This window comes from Pleurodeles waltl, chromosome 2_2 (assembly GCF_031143425.1).
Source record: "Pleurodeles waltl isolate 20211129_DDA chromosome 2_2, aPleWal1.hap1.20221129, whole genome shotgun sequence".
NCBI classification, from domain to species: domain Eukaryota; kingdom Metazoa; phylum Chordata; class Amphibia; order Caudata; family Salamandridae; genus Pleurodeles; species Pleurodeles waltl.
In genome coordinates, this window is record NC_090439.1 from 990,646,689 (window position 1) to 990,673,471 (window position 26,783).

At 43.9% G+C, this 26,783-nt stretch overlaps 1 protein-coding gene across 1 annotated transcript in view; it reads left to right on the plus strand.

Moving 5' to 3' along the window:
- FAM91A1 (family with sequence similarity 91 member A1) overlaps positions 1-26,783 on the plus strand; it is a 253,107-nt gene that overhangs the window by 174,634 nt on the left and 51,690 nt on the right. Inside the window, exons 19-20 of the mRNA XM_069220714.1 lie at positions 16,910-16,982; positions 21,326-21,478. Of these exons, the coding sequence (XP_069076815.1) occupies positions 16,910-16,982; positions 21,326-21,478 (226 nt within the window). The remainder of the gene's footprint in view (positions 1-16,909; positions 16,983-21,325; positions 21,479-26,783) is intronic.

The window sequence follows — 26,783 nt, forward strand, 5'->3', positions numbered from 1 at the left end:
CTCCTAGGCATGATGTCTTCATGCATAGCCATTGTCCCAAACGCAAGACTACACATGCGGCCCTTACAACAGTGCCTAGCAACACAATGGACACAAGCACAGGGTCAACTTCAAGATCTAGTGTTGATCGACCGCCAAACACACTTCTCGCTTCAATGGTGGAATCCTATAAATTTAAACCAAGGGCGGCCATTCCAAGACCCAGTGCCTCAATACGTGATCACAACAGATGCTTCCATGATGGGGGTGGGGAGCACACCTCAACCAGCACAGTATACAGGGACAATGGGACGTTCAACAAAGGCAACTGCATATAAATCATTTAGAGCTGTTAGCAGTTTTTCTATCATTGAAAGCATTTCAACCGCTAATAGTCCACAAACACATTCTTGTCAAAACAGACAACATGACAACAATGTATTACTTAAACAAACAAGGAGGGACACACTCATCACAACTCTGTCTCTTAGCACAGAAGATTTGGCATTGGGCGATTAACAATCACATTCGCCTAATAGCACAATACATCCCAGGGATTCAAAACCAGTTGGCCGACAATCTCAGTCGAGCTCACCAACAGACACACAAATGGGAAATCCATCCCCAGATACTACAAACTTACTTTCTACGCTGGGGAACACCAGAAATAGACCTATTCGCAACAAAAGAAAACGCAAAATGCCAAAACTTAGCTTCCAGGTATCCCAACACCCCCAGTCCAAAGGCAATGCGTTATGGATGAGTTGGTCATGGATATTTGCCTACGCTTTTCCCCCTCTCCCACTCCTTCCTTATCTGGTAAACAAATTGAGTCAAAACAAACTCAAACTAATACTAATAGCACCAACCTGGGTTCGCCAACCATGGTATACAACATTACTGGACCGGTCAGTAGTACCTCATATCAAACTACCAAACACACCAGATCTGTTAACTCAACACAAACAGCAGATCAGACACCCGAATCCAGCATCGCTCAATCTAGCAATCTGTCTCCTGAAGTCTTAGAGTTTAGACATTTAGACCTTACACAAGAATGTATGGAGGTCATTAAGCAAGCTAGGAAACCTACTACAAGACATTGTTACGCAAACAAATGGAAAAGATTTGTTTATTACTGCCATAATAATCAAATTCAACCACTACATGCTTCTGCAAAAAACTTTGTAAGCTATTTATTATACTTACAAAAATCAAAACTAGCATTTTCTTCTATCAAAATACATCTCACAGCAATATCTGCCTATCTGCAGATTACACATCAACATCACTCTTTAGAATCCCAGTCATCAAAGCATTTATGGAAGGTTTAAAAAGAATCATACCCCCGAGAACACCACCAGTTCCCTCGTGGAACCTCAATATTGTATTAACACGACTCATGGGTCCACCATTTGAACCCATGCACTCTTGTGAGATGCAATACTTAACTTGGAAAGTAGCCTTCCTAATAGCTATCACATCTCTTAGAAGAGTAAGTGAAATACAAGCATTCACTATACAAGAACCCTTTATACAAATACATAAACATAAAGTGGTTCTCCGTACAAATCCAAAATTCTTACCAAAAGTTATATCACCGTTCCACCTAAACCAAACAGTGGAACTCCCAGTCTTTTTTCCACAACCAGACTCAGTAGCTGAGAGAGCCTTACATACGTTAGACATCAAAAGAGCACTAATGTATTACATTGATAGAACAAAACAATTTTGCAAGACAAAACAAATGTTTGTAGCCTTCCAAAAACATGCAGGAAATCCAATATCCAAACAAGGCATTGCCAGATGGATAGTGAAATGGATTCAGACCTGCTATATTAAAGCAAAAAGAGATCTGCCTATTACGCCAAAGGCGCACTCAACTAGGAAGAAAGGCGCCACAATGGCCTTTCTAAGAAATATACCTATGACAGAAATCTGTAATGCAGCCACATGGTCTACGCCTCATACATTCAAAAAACATTACTGTGTAGATGTGTTAACAACACAACAAGCCACAGTAGGACAGGCTGTATTACGAACATTATTTCAGACAACTTCAACTCCTACAGGCTAAGCCACCGCTTTTGGGGAGATAACTGCTTACTAGTCTATGCACAGCATGCCATCGAACGGAAAATGTCACTTACCCAGTGTACATCTGTTCTTGGCATGAGACGCTGCAGATTCACATGCGCCCTCCCGCCTCCCTGGGAGCCTGTAGCCGTTATAAGTTGATGAAACTTGTACATTTGTAAATTTGTAAATATATACTATTTGTATACACATTATGTACATACATACTCACTCCATTGCATGGGCACTTTTTACTATATACACAACTCCTACCTCACCCTCTGCGGGGAAAACCATCTAAGATGGAGTCGACGCTCATGCGCAATGGAGCCGAAAGGGAGGAGTCCCTCGGTCTCGTGACTCGAAAAGAGTTCTTCGAAGAAAAACAACTTGTAACACTCCGAGCCCAACACTAGATGGCAGGATAATGCACAGCATGTGAATCTGCAGCGTCTCATGCCACGAAATGATGTACACTGGGTAAGTGACATTTTCCATATATATATATATATCTATAGATATATAGATATATATATGGATGCAAAGGATTTGCAATCCCTCCTGATCTTGTGCTGAGATCTGATTGGCTGCCAACACTTCAGCAAGGAAGTGTTGGCAGCCATCTTGGGATTCGGCTTCAGCCGAGACTCAGAAAAAAGGTTAAGAATAAAGGAAAGGCGCCATGGTACGTACACCCTAACCCCTTAGAAAAAAGCATTTTTTTAAAAACAAAAATGTTGCCGCAAATTCGCAATGGGCTTCGTAATTCTGAAACCCCCAGGTGAGCCAAGTCCCAGGGACATTGTTAATTTTAATGCAAGCGGGCACTTACTGACCCCCCCCTATTCATGCTGGTTTTTTTTTTCATGCTGCTTCCGTTTTTCCACGATGTCAGCTTGTCTCCCATTTTTACTTCCCCTGGCCTGCTTTGTGTAGGTTCAGGGCTTCTTCCATCTGTGTAGGGGTTCTTGTCTTTATTCAAGAATGATAGCCTTGCCCTCATGTTTCCGTCCCTATGCCTTTATGGTTTCTCCCCCTTGGGTTTCTTTCCCCTTATGTGTGACCTTGGTCATTATTTGACTGCTGTTTTCCGGCATTTAATGTGTAGGATTCGAGTCCTCGCACTTGCTCAATCCTTTCTATGACTTCTGCACAAAGGTAGTCATGTCTCCTCCTTCTGTCGGACATTTAATTCTCTCTAAGTACATATTGTTTTGTTGCTTACAGCTATTGCCCACTAGTATAGTGTAGGATGTTGGCTCTGTATATACTATCTCAAAGTGAGAGATAGTGTGCTCTGAGTCCAAGGGTTCCCCTTAGAGGTTCATAGTGGCACAATTAGATAATTCTAATGCTCTATTTTGTGGTAGTATGGCCGAGCAGTAGGCTTATCAGAGGGTAGTGTTAAGCATTTGTTGTACACACACAGGCAATAAATGCTCCGGTTCAGGTAAGTACCTGTGTCCTCGGCGAGCAGACCAGGGGGGTTTTGTAGAGCACTGGGGGGGGGGGGGGGGGGGAGGGGGCACAAACAGGCACACAAAACACACTCTCAGTGGCACAGGGGTGGCCGGGTGCAGTGTGCAAAGTTGTCGTCGGGTTTGCTATAGGAAGCAATGGAGGGACCGAGGGGTCACTTAAGCTATGCAGGCAGAGCACAGGGGGGCTTCTCGGGCTAGCCACCGACTGGGCTAGGAAGAGGACCACCTGCTGGTCACTCCTGTACTGGAGGTTGGCTCCTCTTTGTCCTTGGGTCTGCGGGTGTAGTGCTTGGTCCAGGTGTCGGGTTCCTTGTTACCAGGCAGTCACGGTCAGGGGGAGCCTCTGGATCCTTTTTGCAGGCGTCGCTGTGGGGGTTAAGGGGGTCGACTCAGGTTACTCACGTCGTCACAGTTGCCTGGGAGTCCTCTCTGCAGTGTTTGTTCTCTGGAGCTCGAGCCGGGGGCGTCGGGTGCAGAGTGAGAAGTCTCACGCTCCCGGCGGGAAGGGAGAGTTCTTTGAAAGTTGTTTCTTTGTTGCAAAAATGTTGTTGTTGGTGAACAGTGCCTCGGTTCTCTGGAGTTTCTTGATCCTCCAGTTTCAGGGCAGTCCTCTGAGTCCTCAGAGGTCGCTGGTCCCTGTCAGATGCGTCACTGTGCAGGTTCTTTGAGACTGGAGACAGGCCAGTAGAGCTGGAGCCATGTCAGTTGTCATCTCCGTAGTCACTGCAGGGCTTTCAGGTCAGCAGTCCTTCTTTGTGTAGGTTGCAGGAATCTGATTTCCTGGGTCGCCCCTAAATACTAAATTTAGGGGTGTTTTTAGGTCAGGAGGGCAGTAGCCAATGGCTACTGTCCTGGAGGGTAGCTACACCCTCTTTGTGCCTCCTCCCTGAGGGGAGGGGTCACATCCCTATTCTTATTGGGGGAATCACCTCAGCTCAGGGCACCTTAGGGGCTGTCCTGACTGGTGGGTAGCTCCTCCTTGTTTTCCTCATTATCTCCTCCAGCCTTGCCGCCAAAAGTGGGGGCAGTGGCCGGAGGGGCGGGCATCTTCACTTGCTGGGATGCCCTGGGATGCTGTAACAAAAGGCATGAGCCATGAGGCATGAGGTCAGGTGTTACAGTTCCTGCAGGGGGAGGTGAGAAGCACCTCCACCCAGTACAGGCTTTGTTCCTGGCCACAGAGTGACAAAGGCACTCACCCCATGTGGCCAGAAACTCGTCTGGTTGTGGAAAGGCTGGCAGAAACTGATCAGCCTAGCACTAGGAGTCGGACTGGTATTCAGGCGGCATCTCTAAGATGCCCCTGGGTGTATTTTACAATAAATCCCACACTGGCATCAGTGTGCATTTATTGTGCTGAGATGTTTGATACCAAACTTCCCAGATTTCAGTGTAGCCATTATGGAATTGTGGAGTTCATGTTTGACAAACTCCCAGACATATACTCTTTATGGCTACCCTGCACTTACAATGTCTAAGGTTTTGCTTAGACACTGTAGGGGCATAGTGCTCATACACATATGCCCTCACCTGTGGTATAGTGCACCCTGCCTTAGGGCTGTAAGGCCTGCTAGAGGGGTGACACCTATGCCACAGGCAGTGTGAGGTGGGCAAGGCACTGAGGGGGGAGTGCCATGTCGACGTAGTCATTTTCTCTCCACCAGCACACACACGCTGTGAGGCAGTGTGCATGTGCTGAACGAGGGGTCCCCAGGGTGGCTTAAGACATGCTGCAGCCCTTAGAGACTTTCCCTGCCAACAGGGCCCTTGGTACCAGGGGTACCAGTTACAAGGGACTTATCTGTGTGCCAGGGCTGTGCCAATTGTGGGACCAAAGGTACAGTTTAGGGAAAGAACACTGGTGCTGGGGCCTGGTTAGCAGGTTCCCAGCACACTTTCAATCATAACTGGCATCAACAAAAGGCAAAACGTCAGGGGGTAACCATGCCAAGGAAGGCATTTCCTTATGTATATATTCTTGCATTTGACCTTGCACACTCCTGAAGGTCCAGTGTTCAAATCCCATTCTGGGAGTCAACATCAACTATACCTTACACTTCTGGATATTTTATTAATCGGTTCACATATTGGACCGCTTTCTTTTATGCAGGTTTTGTCATTCTGTGACTTTTCCCTTTTTCCCTCAGGTTCTTTCTTTTTTTTCCTGTCTGCTGAACATATCATTGCCATTATCTTGGTCTTTCTATGGTTGGCGTCTTCTCCTGCGGGGATTTTCTGCCTGGTGTTAACCTTGTTTCATATTCCACAAAGTTACTGTTGTTTTCTGACAGCATGTTGTTCTACCAGCCTCTTTTAGGTGTTTAGACCTCTAGCATTGGTTTTCCTGTTTGGCTGGCTTTTTCTTCCTTGAGGGGTGTGATTTTCTCTCTCTCCCCTCTTTTATTTGCTTCTGTGTTGCCATTTGCTAAGGCGTTTCTTTCTATATATTACATGTATATATCTATATGTATACATATATATTTTTTTCATAGGTCTACTTCTCTATATTTATATCTACCTATGTGTCTCGCTAGACTCTATACATATCTATAGATAGCTATGCACGAACACATCCATGTCATTACATCTCTGTGTGCGTGTGGGATTTTCGGCATATATCTCTTCCGATCTCCTAATCTCTCAATCACATGTCCTGCATATGGCATGCCTTTTGTGTCCCCTATCAACCATTTCTATGTGTATTACAGTTCTGTTACACCTCTCTATAGGTTCTCCTTTTGTGTTCCTGGAGGTGTGCACTCTGTCTTTCGAGTTACTCTCCCTACCAACGTTGAGTTTTCTGCTTCTTGCTTGTTTTGCCTCCACATCCTGATTCAGGCAGTATGCAGGCATCACTCCTCCTCTTTTCATGTCCTCTGTGTATCACCCTTTTTAGGTGTTCCATCCCTATTATCTCAGTGACTGTTGTGGTGGTGTTTTACCTTAGTTCTCAGCTCTTCAACAGTACAGCTCCCACCTTAGGGCTGTACATGTTTATTTTCCTATTGCTTGTTGCCTACAGACAGATTCATTTTTCATTGCCATTTGCTCCACTTCCCATGGCATTTTATGTCTTCTTAACACGTTCTGTGGGTCTTTCCACTGCTGTTCTGGTAAGATGCATGTTCTTTCTCACATTTGTCTCTCACATGACTGGACTACTCTGCCTTCAGTTGGACCAGTTGCTTATATGTGAGACTTGGGTAGGATATGTTCACAGACCCACCATCTGGGTTGATATTGCTTTGGCATCTAATTCTAAGGTAAGGAATCTGCGGCTAGTTGTCTCTATCAGATGAACAAGTTACAAAGTTACTTTGTTAATGCCTTATCTGGTAGAGACAAACTAGCTGCAGATTCCTTACCGGCCCACCCATCCTCCCAGTTTTGCAAACTATTTTATCTTACCTCAGTATCCTTTTCTTGGTATTATCTTACCATGCATTTCGATTTAGTAATTGTAACTCAAATTTGCGTCTCTCTCTCTTGTTGGCATACTGCTCCATTGCCAGTTTCTATGGTGGGTCTGTGTTGTTGCGCGGATTCTAGTCACAGAAGAAACTGACATCAGTGCGTCGGAGGAGGGATTATTTGGACTCCATCGACATCCGGTGGATGACGCCGATACGGAGTCGCACGGTGTCCTCTACTGACGCGCAGAGGTACTGCTGAAAAGTTTTTTTTCCCAATCCAGTCTGGCGTCTGGGGAGCATTCTAAGGTAAGGAATCTGTGGCTAGTCTATGTCTCTACCAAATAAGGCGTTACCAAAAGTAAGTAACTTGTTCTTCACAGTTGTGTATTTGTTTGATGAATACTTGTTTCTGTATTTTTTGTGTATTTTTTTGTGGTTCAGATAATCGAAAATGCTTAAGCTGGGGTCCTTGGCTTCAAGAAATGACTCAGTGGGGTTCCCTGGATTTCAGTAATAATTCAATGAGGGTCCTCAGGTTTCAGTAATGATTAAGGGGAGTTCACAGATGTCAAAAGTTAAGAACCACTGTTCTAAAGAAAAGGCTGGACAGCAGAGATAGGTTACTTTTGTTTGACCTTCAGGTTGCTCACAATGTACTTTATAATAGCTACTTTTCCACTGTATATGCCAAAAAGCATTGTCAAAATGATTAGATCTTGTTTACATTTTCAGTCCTGAATAAATAATCTGATAGAGACTTCTAGTTGCAGATTCCTTACCGTAGAATTTTTCCCCAGGCGTCAGTAAGTGGCGTCGGTCGACCCCCTGGGCGTCGTGGTCGCCGTGATGACGTCGGGAGTAGTACATAGACGCCGCCCTCGCGCAGTGACGTCAGTTCTTTTCTTTCCGCACCACGCGCTGATCCGGAGAGAGGTAGGCTAATTTTGGCCGAATTCTACCGTTTTGTCGAAGTTTTTGGTGTACAACTTTGGTGCATCGAGATGTCCCCGAAGACCGGGTTCAAGCCTTGTGAGGACTGCCATCGGACGATGTCGGCGACGGATCCTCATCGCGTTTGTCTGTGGTGCCTCGAGCACGACCACGACCCGAAGTCGTGCTCCGAGTGTCAGGCCAGGCATCCGAAAGCTTTGAGGGAGCGGTCCCTAAAGCTAATGGTAGCCTGGCACTCAACTCTGCGTAGGTCCCGGTCTCGCTCAAGAGGAAGGTCTCGAGATCGGTCGCGGAGTCACCACCACTCGTCTTCTTCGAAGTCCTCGGGTCAAGGTAAGAAGAAGTCGAAGAAGTCCGATTGTTCTCCGACTTCACCCCGTCGCTCGGCCGGCACGATGCGGGATGAGCTTCCACACACTAGGCCTCCGTCCTTGGAGCCTGCGTCTCGGTCGACTCTGCGCTTCCCCGAGATGCCGGAGCGACCCCCGCCCAACTTAAGGAGTTTTACGAGGCCATGCGCCTCATCTTTGGGCGGGCCGACCCCGATACAGCGCCTTTGGACCCAAGGGGTTCGGCTGAGGGGCCTTCAGGTTCTGTGCGCGGATCCGCACCGACGCCGGTCGCACCTTCGAGACCTTCCCGGGTGACAGGTCGATTGGCGATGCTCCCGACGTCAGTAGCGCCCACTATCGACGTCGACCCAATTCTTATCCCCGGCGACTCGAAGTCAGAGCGGCTTCATGGGCCCTATTCGCCCGAGGTTGGATTCAGACCCTTTTTCCTATGGGTACGAATACGGGAAGGAATTGGAGGGGTCCCTGGACCCTATGAATACCAGGATGTCCCTGCTATGGACTGGGCACAGGACTTGGGCGAAGCCAGTGGTCTGGATACTTCTCCTGACGCTGGCATGCTGTCTCCTCCTACTGTGGCTACGGCAGAGGGAGCTACTTACAGCATGGTGGTTAGTAGGGCGGCTGAGGTCCTTGGCCTTGAGCTACCTACTGTGGAAGTGAGGTCTAATCCCCTGACAGAGGTGCTTCAGCCTGGGGCTTCTACTTCGGAACCCCTTCTCCCATTCAATGATGTCCTTTTAGATACATGGTCCAAACCCAACACAGGGGCTCCTGTGAACAGGACTATCGCTCGCCGCCATCGGCCCGTGCCAAATGACCCAAAGTTCCTGTCCCAACATCCTACGCCTGAGAGTCTTGTAATCCAGGCTTCCTCTTCTTTTGCGCGTTCCCTTCTGCACCCCCTGATGGGGAATCCAAAAGGCTGGAACAATTTGGCAAGAAGTTGTTTCCTTCCTCCAGCCTCGCACTGCGGTCTGTGAACACCGCGTGTCTTTTGGGCTGGTATACCCACTCCCTGTGGGCTACGGTTGCGCAAGTCCTTCCGCAGATACCGGAGGAGGCCTGTGCTATCGTCTCCCACGCAGTGAAAGATGGGAGAGACGCGGCAAAGTTCACTATCTGTTGTGGGCTGGATACGACTCTCTGGGCAGATCGGTTGCAACGAAAGTGGCCTTACGGCGCCACGCCTGGTTACACACTTCTGGCTTCTCGGGGCATGTCCAACAGTCAATCATGGACATGCCCTTTGATGACACACGTCTCTTTGGAGACAAAGCGGACTCGGCCTTGGAGAGATTCAAGGATTCCCGGGCTACGGCTCGGTCCCTTGGCCTTTCCGCCGCCACACGCCCACCACAGTCTGCTTTTTGTTCATTTTGTGGCCACGGAAGGGGTGCCCTGTCGCGTCCTCTACCCAGCCACCGTGCCACGCACACTGGACAGCCTATGTGTGGCTGGGGACGCGGAATCCCACGTGGCCGTGGGACAGGGAACCAGAGGTCTGTCCAGCCCACCCGTGCCCCCGCTGCAGCCTCCAAACCCTCCTAGTCCGTCCCCTCACTCCCATCCAGTTAGTGGCAGGATCCACCATCACCTGCCCCACTGGGAACATATCACCACGGACGGGTGGGTTTTGCAGATCATTTGGAAAGGCTATTCCCCTTTCGAATCTGCACCACCACACATGCCACTATCCTTCCATCATCTTCCGGAGGATAATTTGGTGCTTCTCCGCCAGGAAGTCACGTCTCTCTTGGCCAAGGGAACTATAGAAAGGGTCCCTGTGCCAGAAGTAGGTCGTGGTTGTTATTCCCGCTACTTTCTGATTCCAAAGAAGGACAAGGGCTTACGCCCTATCCTAGACCTTCGGGACCTGAACTACTTCCTCAAGAAGGAGAAATTCAAAATGCTCACCCTGCCTCAGGTTCTTTCTGCCTTGGACCCAGGAGACTGGATGGTAGCGTTGGACTTGCAGGACGCCTATTTCCACATCCCCATCCTGCCTGCCCACAGACGTTACCTGCGATTCGTGGTAGGTCAAAAGCTCTTTCAGTTTATCGTGCTCCCTTTCGGCCTTACCAGCGCCCCTTGGGTGTTCACGAAAGTGATGTCGGTGGTTGCAGCTCATCTGCGCAGGTTAGGGGTCTCCGTCTTCCCCTCCCTCGACGACTGGCTGTTGAAGGCGCCTTTGCCCCAGACAGTCGTCTACCACCTTCAGGCTACGGCGAACCTCCTGCACCAGCTGTGGTTCACTATAAACGTGCCGAAGTCACACCTGACTCCCTCTCAGAAGCTCCCTTTCATTGGAGCTGTTCTGGACACAGTGCAATTTCGGGCTTATCGTCCCAATAAGCGAGTCTAAGACCTTCAAGCTATGATTCCAATCTTTCAGGCTCGGTCTTGGGTTTCGGTGAGACTGACTCTGAGGCTGCTGGGCCTCATGGCCTCCTGCATCCTGCTGGTAACACATGCCAGATGGCATATGCGGGCTGTGCAGTGGGACCTGAAGTTCCAGTGGGCGCAGCATCAGGGGAATCTATCTGACATGGTCCAGATCTCGGAGGGGACTGCGAAAGACCTGCAGTGGGGGCTTTCGAATCCAAATTGGATCAACGGCAGAGCCCTCTCCCTTCCCCAACCAGATCTCTCTATAGTGACAGATGCGTCACTTCTAGGTTGGGGCGGCCACATGGGGAGGCGGAGATCAGAAGCCTCTGTTCTCCGGCGGAGTCGGGACTCCACATAAATATGCTGGAGCTCCGGGCTATCAGGCTTGCGTTAAAAGCATTCCTTCCCTCTCTCAAAAAGGGAAAGTGGTGCAGGTGTTCATGAACAACACTACCCCCATGTGGTACTCCAACAAACAAGGCGGGGTTGGGCCCTGGACCCTTTGTCAGGAGGCACTGTGCCTCTGGACATGGCTGGAACATCAGGGCATTACCCTCATGGTTCAACATATGGCGGGCCCTCTCAACGCAGACAAACTCAGCCGTTGACGCACAGTCGATCACAAATGGTGTCTCCATCCGGAGATAGCTCAAGGTCTCTTTCACAAATGGGGGAGAGCCGTGGTTAGATCTGTTCGCCTCCGCAGAGAACGCGCTATGTCAGCTGTTTTGCGCTTTGGAGTTTTCAAGGCGACACTCGCTCGGAGACGCTTTTCGTCTTGAGTGGAGCTCCAACCTCCTTTACGCCTTCCCGCCTATCCCTCTTCTGCCCAGAGTTCTCAAGAAAATCAAGTACGACCGGGCCCAAGTTATCTTGGTGGCTCCGGACTGGGCTCGAAGAGTGTGTGGTCCAAAGCTATTGAGCATGTCCATCTATCATCCACTCAGACTGCCTCTTCAGGCGGATCTTCTGTCGCAGCAGCAGGAGACGGTGCTCCACCCGAACTTGTCCAACCTCCGCCTTCATGCGTGGAGATTGGGCAGTAACAGTTGACGGCATTTGACCTTCCACCCGAAGTCTGTAATGTTATCTTGGCAGCCAGGCGTCCATCGACTAAAACTGTATACGCCTGTCGTTGGAATAAATTTGTGGCATGGTACACCAACAAATCTGTTGACCCCCTTTCTGCCCATCTATCAGAGGTTCTTCTGTTCATTCTTTCTTTAGCCCAGCAGGGCTCTGCTTTGGGCACCCTTAAAGGGTATTTATCTGCCATTTCCGCTTTTCTTAAGCTACCTTTCAGCCCTCACTGTTTAAATCTCCTATTTAAATCTCCTATTGTGAGTAGGTTCTTTAAAGGGCTCACCCATTTATTTCCTCCCACTCCATTTATCATGCCTTAGTGGGACCTCAATCTTGTACTTACTTATTTAATGTGTACTCCCTTTGAGCCAATGCATAATTGTCCCTTGCAGCTCCTCACAGTCAAAACTGTCTTTCTGGTCGCTATCACCTCCGCTCGCAGGGTGAGTGAGCTCTAGACCCTTTCTTCAAAGCCTCCATCATTGTCTGTATACCCTGACAAAGTGATGTTATGCACTAGAGCTTCCTTCCTTCCTAAGGTGGTTACACTATTTCATGTAGGCCAGTCCATCACTTTGCCTACCTTCTACGCACCCCCACATCCTTCCCATGAGGAGGAGAAACTCCACCGTCTGGACCCAAAAAGATCGTTGGCATTCTACCTCAATCATACTAAAGATTTCCAGGTGGACGATCGACCCTTTGTTGGCTATGTGGGTGCGAAGAAAGGGAAGGCGGTGCAAAAGCATACCATCTCGCGATGGGTGCTTCTTTGCATCAAACTGTGCTACACCTTGGCTTAAAGAGCAACCTCCTGAAGGTTTGCGTGCTCATTCTACCAGAGCAAGTGCTGCTTCCACTGCATTAGCACGCGGAGTTCCTGTCCTGGATATCTGTCAGGCAGCTACGCGGGCATTCCTGCACACGTTTGCTAAGCATTACTGCCTGGATAGTCAGGTCCGTCGGAACAGCTACCTTGGTCTTTCGGTCCTGCAGGACTTTCTAGTATGATCTTGGTTCGCAACCCACCACCGAGGATGGCATTGCTTGGGTATCTATTCTAAGGTAAGGAATCTGCAACTAGAAGTCTCTATCAGATGTACAAGTTACTTACCTTCGGTAACAAAATATCTGGTAGAGACATATTCTAGTTGCAGATTCCTTACTGCCCACCCATTTATTTCCTCCCACTCCATTATCCTCCCCACTTGTGAACTAGGTTCAGGGATTCCCCCTTTCAGGTCCGTAGCTCTGGCGCACCAGTCTCAGTGTTCTTAGCGGCTCTCGGCTCTGGTGTGGAAAGTCGTTAAAAGAAACTGACGTCACTGCATGAGGGCGCGTCTATGTACTACTCCCGACGTCATCACGGCGACCACGATGCCCACGACGCCTGCGGAGTCGACCAACACCACCTACCGACGCGCAAGTGTATTGCTCGAAGAAAAATCTCCGGATCCAGTCTGACTCCTGGGGTAAAATTCTAAGGTAAGGAATCTGCAACTAGAATATGTCTCTACCAGATATTTCGTTACCGTTACAAGTAGCTTGTACTTTAACAAAAGGCTGCTGTAATAAAAAAACAAAACTGAGATTGCTTTCTGTGTACAATACATCTTGGAAATAAATAATTCAATGAGTGATGATTCATTTATCTTTTGGAATGTAATATAGGGCCATATATACAAAGCATTTTTACTGTTGCAAGTGGCTTGATTCGCAAAATTGGGCCAATTGCGATGGCAAAAATGCTTTTCCTGATGTACAAAAATCCAAACTACGAAACCCCAGAATCGCAGTTTGGGTGTAGAAATCGCTGATTGGAAGGGGTGGGTTTGGGGCATCCATTCCAAATAGTGATTTGTAGTGCTATGTATCATTGTTTAGCGACCAAAATGCTGTTGCAAACCTTCATATTTTACCACCAACGTAGTTGGTGGTAATGCTTGCACAAATAGGAAGGTGTCGATATGGGACTCCTTCCCCTTTGTGAATGTTGGAAAAATATTTTTTGAGAGCAGGCAGTGGTCCAACAGACCAATGCCTGCTCTTAAAAACTGAAAACAAAAAGTTTGCTTTCTTTCTTGAAACACATCCCTGTTTTTTTTTTTTTTTTTTGTAAAGAAAAATTAGTTGCATTTGAACCAAAAACAAAAACTTTATTCAAAAGCAATCTCAGACATGGTGGTCTCAGCAGGCCACCATCCCTGTGATGGCAGGCATTCCTAACGGTCGCAAACTGCAACCTACCTCTTTAAATATTTATTAGGTAGGTCTGTTTGCAACCCACTAGGAATTGTAAGTATGAAACAAAAAGTTACGTACATACAGGATAGAGATTTCCAAATAGCAATTCGGATAAAATTGCTGTTTGGAAATCGCTAATCCTATTCTTTGTGCATCTGGCCCATAGTCTCTTAGTCATTGGAATGCAAGCACTCCATAGAAGATGCAGTAATACAACCAATAACTAATAACATGAGGTGAACGAGAAATACTCCTGACAGAGCCAAAGCCCACTGCAATAGAAACATGTATTTCAAGTGCCTTTTTGGTTTCTACAGTTTTTGGATGTAACTGAAGACCAACGGTAGGAACTATTGGGAATGCTTCCTGGAGCATGATGTGTTAACTGGCTGGAGGTAATGGCCTTCATGGCTGCTGCCGCACAATATTTTTTTGTGTTATATCAGAACTTAGGTGTCTGCGGACACCCCTTGTGTGTCTCACTTTCTGTATCTCACTCTCCCTCATTCACACATTATTCAAATGACTGTAGTACATGTTCTTCATTAAAACTATTTCACAAACACTCACTGCTAAAGAGGGCCGGCCCCTTTAATGTATGTGACCCTCACATAGCTGTAGTTTGTCTGATTCAGTCAGACAGTACAATCACTATATGCAGTGGCCTGGTCTCCTATTGTGGACTATGCACACTGTTAGAGGCTCCACCACCTCTTAAAATTCTGTATAGAAGCACTTTATAGTAAGTATTGTTTTAACTTTAACACGTGCTTCATACTCTTTAAACCAATGTCCATCATTTTACTGGTGAGTGGGTAAAAAGGTGTGTCAGGATATCATGGTATTTGTTACCCTCCAAATTCCCAAAATCTGATGGCTAACCCATCTGTTTATTGTTTTTCTGTCTCTCTCTTGACCTTAACAAAGATCTTTAAAGACATATATATATTTTTAATCTGGGTTTTTCTGCATTGTGTTTACTTTTTATATTGTAATATGATTGCATTTTTCATTTTTTGTTTTCTGATTTATTTAGGTCTTGATATATTCCAATCAATGGACTTTTTAGTATTTTTTAATGTTTGATTTATTTCAAATTAGATTGCTCTTTTTTAATGCATTTTTTCCCTCTGCATATTACTTTTTAAATATTTTATAGCTTTTAAGTTGACATTATGTTGTTTATTTGTGTGCAGCATTGCTGTGGTTTAGGTTTTTCTGGTTTAGGCATTTTATGAGAAAGTAGGATTAACCGACACATCTCTGTGATCTCTAAGTATAGAGAGCCTTTGAATGGCAACTTGCAGAACAACTGGGCTTTTGCTGGCACGCTGCTCAAGCGCTGAGGCCATGTGAGTGCATGGGGTAGGTTTAATTGCATCTAATTGATTCTTGATTATCTGAAGAGAAAGTGATGTTAATTAGTTTGCTAATATATTGAGGAATGTATAACCTAATTTGTAGCGAGCTGGAGTTTTAAGACATAGTTTAAACCAAACTTATAACACTTATAAAAATGGGGAAAAGGGAAATGTCTTTTACATTGTTTTAAAATTGAGCCACATCATTTTCGATTGGTGACTGCAGTATTTTATTTAGTCATGATCTTTGCTATTGTATGCATGTGGTATTTGTACTTTGCAAACCTAGCCAAAAGGCAGCTGAGCGCTGTACAGTGTCAAAGGCAAGGATTCCGTCAGAGTTAGCTAGGTTCTGGGAGCAGATGTATACTGTTACTGCACTGTGCTCTTCATAGAGGTACATCATGAACATTTGCCTAAACTGGGGCAGCTCTGAGGTGGTCCAGATGGATGTAGAGATGTTGTATCAGACACCTGCTGCACAGATGGAAACTAAGCCTGCTGCCTTGTATTTGTTTCCTTTTTCCCCTCTTGATGTTGAATTTGGCTTTGTAGCATGTTACGTACATTTTCACTGAAGAAGAGATTGATAGTATTACACTCTATGCTTCAGAATCTCAACAGAAACTTCACTTTTGTGGAGCTATTGGACATCTTAAAAAAGGTGTGTAGAATCATATTTATAATAAACAAGACAACTTTCTCCCTCGAGAAAAATCTGTCTTATCAGGTAAGCTAACAATTTGTGAATGACTGTGACCTTGGATGAGAGTGGGGGAAGGAATACTGGTCATGGTGTCCTGTGAAGTGCTGAAGTAAAAAGACCTAAACCTGAGGTCCATAAGAAAATGTTATTGTCTGTATTGCTACTTTGCATCCAGCAAACAGGATTGTATTCAAGGGGCAACTTGTGCCAGTAGAAACGATTAGGCTGTGCAGGTGGGAATGGGGCACATACTTGCACAACTTGACCAAGCACCTTTCATAAAATTTTAGGAGATCAAGTTAGTGCTGAAAATGGCCTGAGAGCGTTGCATTTTAGTTGAGAAAAAGTATTTATATAGATATGAGGGATTTCTTTTAGGCCATACTAATAAATACATTTGCCATTTGGTCCCTCACTTTTGCCATGTATGGCTCCTGATTCAGCCCTGTTCTTTGAATCGTAAGGATGCTATAGGTTTTTCTTGTTTGCAGGTATTGCTCATCATTTGCATTGCTTGCCCTTGGTTCCTCCTGGATCACTTCCCTGGTATATATTTAGTTGTGTATAAGTCACACATTTGAAGCTCAAACTTTCCCAAACTACTCTAATGTATTGGTATAACTTGCACATATTTTATAAATTAAGGAATTTTATTTACTATGTGAATTATGCGTCCATGATGGACATGTTTCTATGTGAAAGCAGATAACCGTGAACCAACCAACCTTTATGTTTAAACATTTAAACATTTAATCCTCCTGAAAATGCTACACTAGGGTAATTCAGTTCACTGATTACATGATTTAGCACATTACGTTTTGTTTTAAACACAACAAATCCATAAATGTGTGTTTTTATTTTTGACATTTAGGGACACGGCTTGTATGGCATGGGGGAAACCGTTTATGTTCCTTTTCCGTTTGATGAAGCAGAACTTCAAGGAGGTAGATGTGTTTTTTTTATTATTTATGTCTCTCATTCAACAGTATTCTTTGAACATTTAAGGGTTTTTTTCTCAATAAAATGTTTGTCCTGAATTATAGTGTATTTTTGCTAAAACAAAAAAGAAAAAAGAGAACTTGTCAGCTATTTTGTATGTCAGCCATATTTTGTTTTTATTCCGGAATATGTTGGGATAAATGTTGTAAATGTGTGATCATCAATTTAATAAATACACTAGTCATCCTAGTTCATAATTTAACAGTGTACATTATTTTGAGGTGTTTGCTCAATGCATATGTGCAGTATGACTGTGGTGCACATTTCTTTCTTTTGATATGTGGGGAAGACTTTTTGCAGTTCTCGTTGTTTGGGTTCCCAGTATCCTACTTGTGTTTGGACCCACATAAATCTCTTGCTGTGTTCAGAATGTACGAGCTATCTGTCGGCTCCCAGCACATGGGATGAGAGGCAGGGGAGACTTCCCTGAGTTCCAATACTTTTAAAATTGGCACAGCACACAGACATTTTCAGTCACAGACTGAGAGCGCCTCAGCTCAAAGCTTACCTTTAACTTTCTCTGCACATTTGCACTCAATTAAAACGTGATTTTGCTCTAGCTATGGTTCAGAATGCACAAATGATGTCCTCTTGATGCGCCTGCCCATAAACTACTGCACAGTACAATCGCAACATTATCCAGTGACCAGGGAATCTCAATATTTTGTAGTATATTTATACAGAGTCACATACCATATTAGACAGAAGTCTGTGTTAAAATATTGCTGTGACTGCAACAAATTTGCTTATGTTGGTATCTCCATCAACTCTTGATGATCAGAAGATGCCTTTAATTGCCAGCTCTAGCTCTGAACCATTATTGAGTAATTGGAATAGGTAATAAACTGGTAAGGAGACAATGGCGTTAACTATTTCGATGACTTCAACTGTTTGCAAGGCCACAGTTATCAGTCAACTCTCATTTTAGCAGTAGTCAAACTTACTATATCAAAGCTGCATGTTATTGACATACTTTTCCATGTAAAATTGTGTCGCTACATACATATTTTCTTTAACTATCAAACTCCTAATTAACCAGCTCCTAACTAGATTTTCAAGATTCGCTGAGAGATGGTTGTCAACCCCAACTACAGCTAGGTTCATTTTACCTCTTCACCTACATTCATTGTTACTAATGGTCACTAGGTTGACTTTGCTGATCTAGTTTGTTTGTAGTTAAGGGCTGGTTTGCTTTAAATGGACCAAGGCTTGATGACCTCTCTGGACCTTTCCTCTGTTTTTTTTCAACTTTATGTGATGGATATAATCTTCTTAATATGAACATGCAAGCAGGCTAATATGGTGGGTGGTATAGCACTTGTATAATGTCAAAATACAGAAATGGAACCTATAAACATTTGCCTCATTTGATAATATTCCAGTGAAATGTACCATTTATTAATTTGATGATTTGAATAGTGATCACCATAATCTGTCAGTTGACAGTTTTTAAAGTTTTTTTTTACTTCCTTTGGTTCTTGATAGTCTCCTTAAATTGATGCTGTAAGATAGATGTAGTGGGTGACTTCCATTTATGGGACAGCTTTGCTTCTCTGACAGTTACTCCGTTTAGGTTGTTAAATTGCCTCATGCACAGTAAGAAGCACAGCCTGTGTTGCCTGTAGTAGATAAAATAAACCGGATCAGTATTATGCTGAGAATTTGTGTTGGATATATTATGTTGCAATCAGCTTCCATCTTTCCTGTTTCTTTAATAAACTGCAGGGCAAAAAATTGAACTTGGTTTGTGAGCATAGCAGTCTTAGGAATCTCAAGCATGATACAGTTTTACTTTTGTGAGTGCACAAACTTAAAAAGGTCTCATTAGTTAGATCCTTCCATGAGCACTGAGAATTATCGGGAGATATTAGAAGGCATTCCTGGCAGCTTAACTCAAAAGATACAGAGGATAATCTAATTAGGTAGTAAATCCAATGGATAGTTTGCATCTGACATGAGAATGAGAAAATCTCAGCTGTTTAAATATCAGCATGCTGACAGAGGAACAATTCAAAGGCAAGTCTGACAGTTTTGCTGGCAAATAAAAAAGGAGTACAAGTAGTGCACATAGTATCTCTTCACTTCTAATATTGTCACCAGTAGGAACAATCTCGGATACATTTTCAAGACCTATTCTTGATACATCTGATTGGTGCCAAAAGTTGATTCTGAAATCCACAGTGTTATAATAACATACAGCACTTGTTTACCGCCAGAGTCAATAATATTGCAAATTCAATCTTTGATCACCTGAAGATGGATAAAAGAGACTATGTAAAGTTGGATTTCAAAGTAAATGTGCCTTCTAACTGAGAATTGTTTAAATGTAAATCAGTTTCTGTAGATTATGCCAGAGAAGTATTAAAATCGTTATGAATCTGTGAATGGGGCCTGTGCCCATCAGTAGTTGTAAAAAAAATGCATGACTACTTCTTTTGGTCCAGGTCCATTCAAAATTCATATTTACAGGCCTAGGTTAACTCCTCCGTAAAAGAGACGTTATTAGATCAAACCTATTTATGATGTCCTGTTCTTACTTAAAGTCTTGGAAAAACAGTTGCAATTCTCCATCTGCATAAGTTCATGTAGTTCTATTCTACATTTGGAGAATCTCCACATGGCTTCAGGCCCTGTCAAAAAAACATAAATGCATCACTAGTTGTCCAAAAACTCAATCTACTCTATCACTGGCAAGCATTTAATCACTGACCAGGGTATAATGTCCTTGCTTTTCTGTAGGTGGCTACCAAGAGCCTCAACTCTCCCTTTACTTTATTAAGGTTTGTAAAATACACACTAAACTGCGAGCTCTCGACCTGTAAAATGCCTTTGAGTCATTAGGTTGGCAACATTTATTCCAGGTTCTTACGAAATTTATTTTAGGAAGAAGCATGATCAGATCGATTTCTTTATTATATGCGAACCCTCAAGCCAAAGTATACACTGGGAAACTAGCATCAGCCCTTATGTCAGCAGAGAGACTTGTCAGGGTTGTCCTAAGAATATATACTGCTGTTTGCTGCTGTAGTTGAACCCTTTATTGTCAAGATAAGAAAAGAGGTACAGCAGTGGGGCATTCCCGTGACAGGAGCTTTGCACAAAATCTATCTGTACACAGATGAAATACTGTTATTTATTAAGGATGTGTGAAGCACTAATAGCTTAGGGACTGTCATGGCTACCTAACACAGTTTTGGAAAAGTGTTGGGTTGGCATCAATTGGGCCAAGTCTTTCTTTTTTGTTACCAACTCAGGATATGATGGGCACAACTAGAGATGTAATTAGACATTTAGAAGCCAACTTCCACCTCTTGGCGATATGTTCAGACTTGTAAAATGACTTTTGCAACTCTATTTGTGCTTCTGAAAGGGATGTATTAATGATTTATGACAGGAATTTCTGTCACAAACCATTATCAGATATCCAAAGGTGGGGGGTACCTGATTTGCAAAGAAGAAAGGAAAGGTAGGGTCCCTGCTTTCAGAGCGAATAGCGGAGGGTCTCAAGTAGCGAACTGGCTAATTATTTGTTAGGCATTCATTAAGGAGGTAAGTTTGAGACCCCATGCAAATATAAAATTTGTAATGACACCTATTAGTTAATAGGTTCCATTGCAAATTTTATTTTTATTTGCACGTTGTTGGTGTGAGAATTGCAGATGGGAATAGTACATCATGCCTTTAAAGATAATGTTTAATTTAATCTTTAATATAATTTTTGTGTTTTCTAAACCTTTCACGTCTACCTGTTTTAGTGTGGTACATTAGTATTGCAACTTTGTTTTATAGGTGTTTTGTCCTACGCCCCGTGCTAAAAAAGTATATATGAGTCTTAGCATCATAATCTGTATTCACATTGCATATGTTTTATTGAACTCTGCAGATACTACATTGAAAATAATTGACACTAAGTAGGATTATGTAACAAGTCCATGGATTGTCAGCTGCAGACTAGGATTACAATATATTCACAAAAGCGGGGTTTAGGTACAATTTGTGTATGAGCAGCTCCTTAACAAAGTTTATGGTAATGTGGCAAATCTGACCCTGTGATCGAAAACCCATCCCATAAATTGTACACCTCTGCATTAGATAGTAGTTATTTGTTCAGATGTTTCCAAAGGGCAACTTCTAACTAAACCTCCTTCCTTTAAAAAAAAATAAAAGGTGTTTGTCAGACCCTTCTGGTTTATTTTCTAAAAATAAGGGAAGTTTACTTCTTGTGTGGAAAATCTTAAGTCAGTACAGAGTGGTCCTCTTACCTAAACATGCTGTGTTTACATCCCAGATTTTTCTAACTTGAATATGGGTGTTCATCAATCTTTAAGACGATTACGAGAGAAAGTAGACTTACAACATTTTTGTGGCTACATCACCATGCTGAATTCATACAGCCGACATATTCACCACCGGAAACTAAGCGACGCATCAGACGAAAAAGGTCAGTATGCACTTGAATTTTAAGTCTCAAAAGATTTTTTTAGGTTATGACTTGTTTTACCAGAAGGCCTTCTTTGTGTTAGACCAACAATAAAAAGAAACAATAACACCCTGCATATAAAAGTGTTCAGATAGTATAGAATGCTGTTTATTTCTTACTCTAATTGCTTGATTCAAGTCACTAATGAAAGTCAACCATCTGAACCCAAATGCATCATCATCCTAATACAATTTAATACATGAAAAATGTCTCATATTTATTATGCTAAGAGAATATGTGAACCACAGCTACCACTGCTATTTGTGAATAATACAGCAAAGTTGAAACTGTGTTACACCATTTCAAGACCAAGGGTTCAACTTGCATTTGTCCCCAGTAAAACATCGTCCATGTTATAATTTATAGACTGTGATTACATCAGCATTAACTGTTCAAGCAATGACAAGCAAATAACTATCTGTGGTGTTGCAGCATGTTATCTGAAGTTACATGCATCAACTTTTGTTCATATGTACAATAGTCCAGATAAGAGCACTGTGCAGTTTGCTTCTGTCTATTGATTGATTGTCCCTCCTTTTTGGACCCAGACTTAGACATTGGGTCTTTCATATATTAACCTGCTTGATTCATTCTCCATCTTCTAACTGGGAAACCCCAGTAACTTTAAATAGCTGTAGACAGTGTTAAAATGGTCTCAGTCCTCAATAGCAGTGTTCTAGTAGCACATCCACCTTGTTTGAAACATCCTTAATCACAGTTTCGGCCACACCTCTGCCCTCTTGAGCTGTTCTGACTGTCAGATGTGGTATGATGTTTCGCAGCTGATCAACCTCATCCCTGAAGATAAGGCAATCGTCAAGGAGAGAGTAAACATCTCCAGCTGTCGGCGATGCACCAATGGATGTATCCAATGTAGGCTTCCGCGAGCCAGAAGGAGCAGACATGGCTGATGTCTACAGCTTTTTGTCCAGAGGTCCAAGTAATGATTCAGGACTTGCCATTTCATGAACCTGTCTCAGAAATGCTTGCATAATGCTCTACTGAACATTAAGGCAGACACAGATACGGCAAAATCCCTTAGATTTTTTACAGTATTGACTTCCCTGCTCAGCCATTTTAATGGACTCAGACAGGTGTGCTTTCAGTCAGCATGATGGTCAGAATCTACTTTTATCCACCACAACAGCTCACATATGACAAGGGATATTCATGTAAAATGAACCAAACACAAGGGTGTGACAGTTCCAAAGGACGGAAGAGGAGAGCCTCTCAATCGCACACCCAGGTGCATCAAAATAGAGTTTGATTCTCTGCAGCTGCCCCCATGCAATCTTTCTCAGCAGGTTCGGGGAATCATTTACCTTTTTGCCCCCATATGGGAGTCCATAACATCAAACCAGTGAATGCAGCAAATTGTACACTGAGGACATACATTAGAGTTGGCACAGAAACCACCTATCTGCTCATCCAAGAAGGAACATCTTCTTCACTTGAGGAAGCTACATTAATAGGCTTGTCTCCTTAAGAGAGACATTCCCGAGATCTCAGAGAAACCAAAGATTTATTTGAGATTTGTTTTGGTAAAGAAGGAAACGGATCGGTGGATCAATTCTAGACATTAGGGAGCTGAACAACTTCCTGAAGAAATGGTCTGTTTACATGATAGCAGTGCAAGATGTCCTCCAGATGCTCCAGGAAGGAGATAATGCATCCTTCTTGGAGCTTTAGGATGTGTATTTCTATGTTCCTAAACACTGAAAGCACAGGAAATATCCCTGCTTTTCAGTGGTTCAGGAGCGCTATCTATTCAAAGTGCATCCATTTATCCTTATATCAGCATGCTGGATGTTCACCTAGTTCCATTTGCTGTCTCCCTCATATGGATGACACTCATCAAGGCTCCTTCAAGGAGAGAGGAAAAGGATCCTGCTGCTACGTGCATCAGTCTGTTGTACAGGTTAAGATGACCACTAAACACCAGCGAGTCCTCTTTGGAACCCCTGACAGCGCCTACGTTTTTGGGATCAGCACTGGATATACATTTGGGAAGGCCGACAGAGTGATGGAGCTCCAAGCCATGGCAAACACTCCTGTCTGCCAAGAAGTCAGTGTCGGACAGGCAACATAAGTCTTTTTGGGCCGATATCATCCTGTGTAAGCATTTTACCTTTTTTGCAGGCTTCAGGTGATACCCGTCCACTAACAAATAAACAATCAATGGAAGCAAATGGATGACTCATGGGATGATATTGTCCAAGACTCGAGATGGCTGAAGCAGGCACAGCTATGGTGGTGATTACCAACACGTCTCCATGCAGGCCTCCCATTCCATTCTTTATCAGACGAAGTAGGGCTAACTTCGGCTGCATCCATGGACAGCTGGGAAGCTCACATGCAGGAAATGTCTACCAGAAACCTCTGCTCAGATGAAGAAAAGATGCTCTGTATCAATATCTTGAAGCCACAGGCCATGTGACTAGGCCTACAATCACTCCTCATGAGACTGGCAAGTTGAGCAGTTTTATCAGAACGGCAACAGAAAATCGATGTTCTACATTATCAAGCATGGAAGAACGAGGTTCCCATACCTTTTGGAAGGGACTTAGCTACTATGGGAGTGGACCATCTCTCATCAGCTTGACATCACAGTGGACCACCTACGTGGCTGCCAAACAGTCAAACAGATGCACACAGTCAGACACTACTGGACTACGATGAGGGAGAGCTCGCCAGAATCAAGTGAGCTACATCTTCCACAAATTAGGCCCCCCTAGACTGGGCGTGTTTGCCACAAAGAACAGCAAAAAATGCCTGCAGTAGCATGTTTTGGCAGCTTCTAACCAATGGCACGGCCTTTTTAATTAAATGGCCCAAAGTGGATTGCCTTACCCTGATCCCCATTGCCACGGCTTGGGCACACCCACTGACACTACTGAAAATGCACTTGAGGCTCCTTTCTAGGCACAATGGAGAGATAATACATCACAAGTCACTGAGCCTGACAGCTTGGTACCTGACCACTTGGAGTTTGGTCATTTGGATCTACTGGCAGAATGCCGAAATATCGTGGCACCGGCATGAGTGCCTGCAACCACAAAGACTTATCACACCAAGTGGAAGGTTTCTGTATCTGGTGCGAAAAATTCCACCCAGTGTCTAGAAAACCCCACCAAATACTTCCATACTTGTGGACCCAGCTAAAAGTGGTCATAAATACTCATGAGTCCATCTGGCGGCACTATCAAGATTTAGAAGAGCAGACAACACTTCATCCACAAGGAATCCAAAAACAGTGTATGAAGGAACTTTTTAGAGCAGTTCCACCAGTACAGTAGCCTCTAGTGCCCTGGGAGCGCATCACTGTTTTGTTTCAGCTTATGCTGCATCCCTTCAAACCGATCCACGCAGCACATTCAAAGTTTATCTCTAGGAAGATTGTGTTTTTGAAGGCACTTACATCAGCAAGGACAGTTGGAAAAATGCAAGCATTTGCTGTGAAAGAACCCTTTCTCTGCGTTACGAAGGACAAAGTCATGTTATGTACAACCCTAAATTCATGCCTTAAGTCCCTACTGACTTCCATTTGAATGCATTTGTCATTCTACGGTCATTTTTCACAAATCTCACAATGTTGTCAAAAACATAGTTGCACTCGATGTGTGCAAGTCAAATAGATTTATAAGGGCAAGACGAAAGACACACATCCATTGGCTCAATTGACTATGTCCTTCAGCCAACCCGGAATAGCTGACCCCAGTCCAAGCCATGTGTAGCTAGTTGACTCACCTTCTGCCACAGCAACCTGAAGCATCCACCTTGCAGCAGTGAGAGCATGTTCCACCAGGAGTACAGTGACGACTGCGGCACTCTGCACTGGTGTGCCTTCGCAGGACATCTGCAGTGCAGATATCTGGAAGAGCAGGCACCTGTTCAGCAGCCGACTCAGCACTGGGGCAGGCAGTCCTCAGCAACCTTCTCCAGTAATGGTGAGACTGCTCCCCACTTTATTTTAATTGTTATATACTGCTTACTATTCAAGCATGTGAATATATAAAAGCTCCAATGCTGGAGGATACATTAGTTACTTACCCGTCACTCCAGTTCTCCAGCGCCGGCATCTTTCATAGACTCACATGCGACCCACTCTCCCTTCTCCCCAGTACAGGCTTCTCACACTTGTGCTATGAGATCTGACCTGTGGTGGCTTCTAGATGGAATAGGAAATCTTCGCACTTCCACCTCATTTGCTGACGTTTGGGTTGTTTTAAATGACGTGGATGTGCTACTAAATAAACTCTATTGTTGGGGCCTGTGCCCCTTTTAACATTATTAACTGGCATTATAAATTTACCGGAGAATACAAGCATGACAAATGATTCAGGTATTTGAATATATGAAAGATACCAGTGCTGGAAAACTGAAGTTAAAGGTAAGTAAGTCGTTTCTTAACCTCTTAAATATTCATTAATTTGGCAATGGTTTATTTTGTCTTGTGGCAGCACTTAGATATTGTGTATTTCCGTGTTAGAAAGTAGTTGTGTTTTAACATAAGTCTACTGAATTGATATTTATTTATACTGGTGGGATCTAGTTCCAAAATTATATTTAAAGTTTAAAGTATTTGCTCAGTTAGCTAGGCATATACACATTTTCACTTTATAAGACAGCTGCTAAATATCGATATTTAAAGGCTAATCATCTCTGTAGGAACTTATTTGAAGGGATGCACAGCCAGTAAGGTTAATCAAGTGGTTGTAGATAGTTCACTATGGCAACAAATTCAGATCACTAGCTTTAAACACAGTGGAAGCTACCATTCCTGTGTGTCTCATTAGCAAGCCTGTCTTTGGCGTAGCAGAACAAATACTCAAAGGATTGTCTCAGGAATACAAGCCTGATGCTTCTTGAGTGTAAAAAGAGGTGCACCAGAATGATCAGACGCCCCGAGGTTTTGAGAATGTCAAAATCTAGGAGACCCTTAGGAAAAGGCTAAGGGTAGTTCCTCAACACCCAAAGGAATTAAACAGTAGGTTTAAAATTTCTCCACCTGGAATGGCAAGCTGTACCCACAAATCTTGTGGCAGTTTTTTGGAAGAAGAAGAAATCCTGATCTTGCTCGCAACAGAACGGAAGTGTTGTGTCCCGATGCATTGGTGACTGCCTGGTCCGACTGTGCCTACCAGAACTAGAAATGGCAGGTAACCTGATTGAGTTCTATTATGTGCAAAGTATGTTGAGCATCAGGATATTCTAAGAAACTAAACTGTGCATGTTAGATGCATTGTATTGAGCTAACTGAAAATAA